The 2962-nt window shown below is 50.2% G+C and overlaps 1 protein-coding gene across 1 annotated transcript; it reads right to left on the minus strand.

The window, feature by feature from the left end:
• Window positions 1–786: 786 nt before the first annotated feature.
• On the minus strand, window positions 787–2742 carry MYF6 (myogenic factor 6). The gene is made up of 3 exons (XM_046646550.1): window positions 2139–2742; window positions 1747–1837; window positions 787–1511 (listed from the first exon to the last, which is right to left on the minus strand). Exons 1-3 carry the CDS (start codon window positions 2655–2657, stop codon window positions 1393–1395), a joined length of 729 nt encoding a protein of 242 aa, XP_046502506.1. The 5' UTR covers window positions 2658–2742; the 3' UTR covers window positions 787–1392.
• Window positions 2743–2962: the final 220 nt, after the last annotated feature.

A 2962-nucleotide genomic window follows, 5' to 3' on the forward strand; every position in this document is an offset into this window, starting at 1 on the left:
CTTCACTTCCCACTGTGTTTCGTGGTGGTCGTTTCTTCCTGAGGTTACAGGATAAACAAACCTGGCACACGTTGTAAAATCCTCACCGTGAGGAGCTCCTGGGGCTTTGAGCCTCTCTGGGGCTTTGCTATTTGGTCCAGCTAAGAGGTTTCATGTGTGTTGTTGCTGTCCTTTGCCCTCAACCATTTAACCCTTCCGTCTCTTGAGGCGACCCTTCCTTCAAAGAAGCCCACCCCACCTCGAGAGACAGATTGTCCCCTTCTTTTATCTTTCTATTTGGAAAACAAACCCAGGCCACACGAGGCCTTGAGGATATTCCAGTCTCCTAACCACCAGGCTACGCAGTTCAAGAAAACTGGAGCGGGGCCAGCCCCTGGGGCTGCAGATGGCTGCTGCTTCACAAAGGGCTGGGCCCGGAAAGCCAAAGGTGGAAAGTGATTTGGGCTAAAGTAGCTGAAGATCTAAAAGATGAGCAGAGTTCCTGTGTGGTAATTTCTTGCAACAATGAGATTTTACTAGATTGAAAATTCGGCTGTTAATTTAGGGTAAGGAAATCTCACCCAGATCTCCAGGTATAGGACAGTTAAAACAGAAAGAAAAAGAATGCTGATCAAAAGGAAAAAGGACAGAGTCCTTCTGGCTATTTTTCACTTCTAACCACAAGTGGGGGGTCTACATGAGAGAGAAATGTGAACTGTTTAATTCAGACAAAGGAAGACACCCCATTTTCCTCCCTTTAAATCAGCCTTTAAGAAAACACCCAAATAAATGGGCTTGTTCTGTGTCTACCTTAAAATATGGCTTGCCTTTATTTATGTACACATGCCCTCAAACATACTTTTTCTTTTGAATCAAAATGGGATCAACATTGTTCATATAGAAATTTTTTTTAATATTACAATACCAGCATCCTCGCACATTTTATATACAATACGTCACTCCACATTTATAATATATTTCTTAGGTTTACATAAAAAATGAAGGTACTAAGATTATTTACAAAAATACATCCAATACCACTAACATTTAAAGGCAACGTTCCCACTTTACTTTAGGCAGGAATGAACTTCTTTTGAACATGGCACAAAAGGATCGGCATAATAAAAGTGAATATATTACAAAACCAACCAAACAAAAACAAAGTCAGTCTGCTAGACCTAAGCCACTCGCAGTTCCAAAAATACAAGCCAAAGCCGAAAGGCTTTTTCATCTGAGCGTGCACAACAGTTTCCCAGGAGTTTCTTTGTGAATACGTCTGTCTCCTTCTCTTTCATAAACTCCTGGGTCTGGATTCCTAAATATCAATGTAATGTGACCTAATCGAAAGGATTAGGCGAGGGAGGGAGGGTGTGATCTGGCTCCGTGGAAAACGTCCCCAGTCCCGGCTCCGAGTTACTTGTCCACCACCTCCTCCACGCAGGAGAGTTTGCGTTCCTCCGAGGAAATACTGTCCACGATGGAAGAAAGGCATCGAAGGCTGCTCGACGCCGACGAATCCATGCTTGCCCCTCCTAAGCGGAGAGAAAACGCACAAACAGAGCACCCAAGGAAGCAGACAAGGCAGCCCTGCGCCCCGCACCAGGCCGCTCCAGCAGCGCAGGAGCAGCGGGTCCCCGCGCGCGGGGAGCGCCCAGGTCGCAGGGCGCGTCCCCGCTCGGCCTCTGAGCCCTCTCTGCCCAGAGCGAGCACCCAGCCCCCTCCCGGGGTGTTCTCTAGCGCTGCCCAGGGCCCTTTCTTTTACTTTACCTTCCTTGGCGGTTATCACGAGCCCCCTGGAATGATCCGAAACACTTGGCCATTGGGAGCTGCAGGTGCGCAGGAAATCCGCACCCTCAAGCTGGAGGAAAACCAAGGCAGCAGAAGATTAAGAAAGAAACATCGGTTCCGGGGCGGGGGGTGTGTGGGGGTGGGGGAGGTTGTGGGGGTGTCTCTCCTGCTTCCTCGGGCCGGGGCGAATTTCCTGCCTATATATGCAGGCACCCAGTCTTCACGGGTCACTGTGGGTTCATGAGACAGGGAGCTGGAGGGGCGGGCGAGGAAGGGGGACAGGAAAGGAGAAGGAGCAGCTGGAGGTTAAGGCCCCAAGGAAAGCATCTAATCAGCTTTTGCATTTCCCTGCCCCGGCAGCATGGGCTTACATTCTCTTGCTTGGGTCTGTAGCTGAAGGGGTCTACCCCTAGCTCCTGCATTTTCTCCTGCTGATCCAGCCGGTGCAGCAGGTCCTGCAGCCTTTCAATGTAGCTGATGGCGCTCCGCAGAATCTCCACCTTGGGCAGCCTCTGGTTGGGGTTGGCCACAGTCCGCCGCTTCAGAGCCTCGAAGGCCTCGTTGATTTTCTTTAGCCGCCTCCTCTCGCGCAAAGTGGCGGCTTTCCGCCGGTCAGTGGGGGCAGATTTTCTCTTGCAGGTCTTGCAAGCCCAGATCAGACATTGGCCAGGGCAGTGGGGAGGCTGCAGGCCTGGGGGCGCCAGGACGTGTTCCTCTCCGCTGCTGTCGCTCCCAGCTTCCGGGGGCATTTGGTCCTGGCAGGGGGACAGGGTACCATCACTCCCTGGATACAAAGGAGAGCCCTCTGCCACTTCTAACGGCTGCAGGGTAACATTTTCCCCATCCAAGTAGAAGAAATAGGAGCCAGTTTCAAAAAGGTCCATCATCATGTTCTCCTCCTTGGCCTCTGACTCGGTCTCAACTGGGTGATGGGCTCAAAAACCCAGAGGAACCACCCAGATGGCATTTAATTAGTGCGGTGACATAAGTCACCCCAGCTTTATATATAGTAGCTCCTGAAACTCAATCCAACTTTTAGCTGTCATGGAGCATCAGTCTCCCAATGTGATTACAGCCAGTGCTCTCTAGAACATCTACTTTGAAAGAAAACTGAGAAGTGTCAGCCCCAGAAAGATGTGACAATCTGTACGCAGAACAGGTTAAGACAAAATACACAGAGAGAAGCACATTAATT

This window comes from Equus quagga, chromosome 19 (assembly GCF_021613505.1).
Source record: "Equus quagga isolate Etosha38 chromosome 19, UCLA_HA_Equagga_1.0, whole genome shotgun sequence".
NCBI lineage: Eukaryota > Metazoa > Chordata > Mammalia > Perissodactyla > Equidae > Equus > Equus quagga.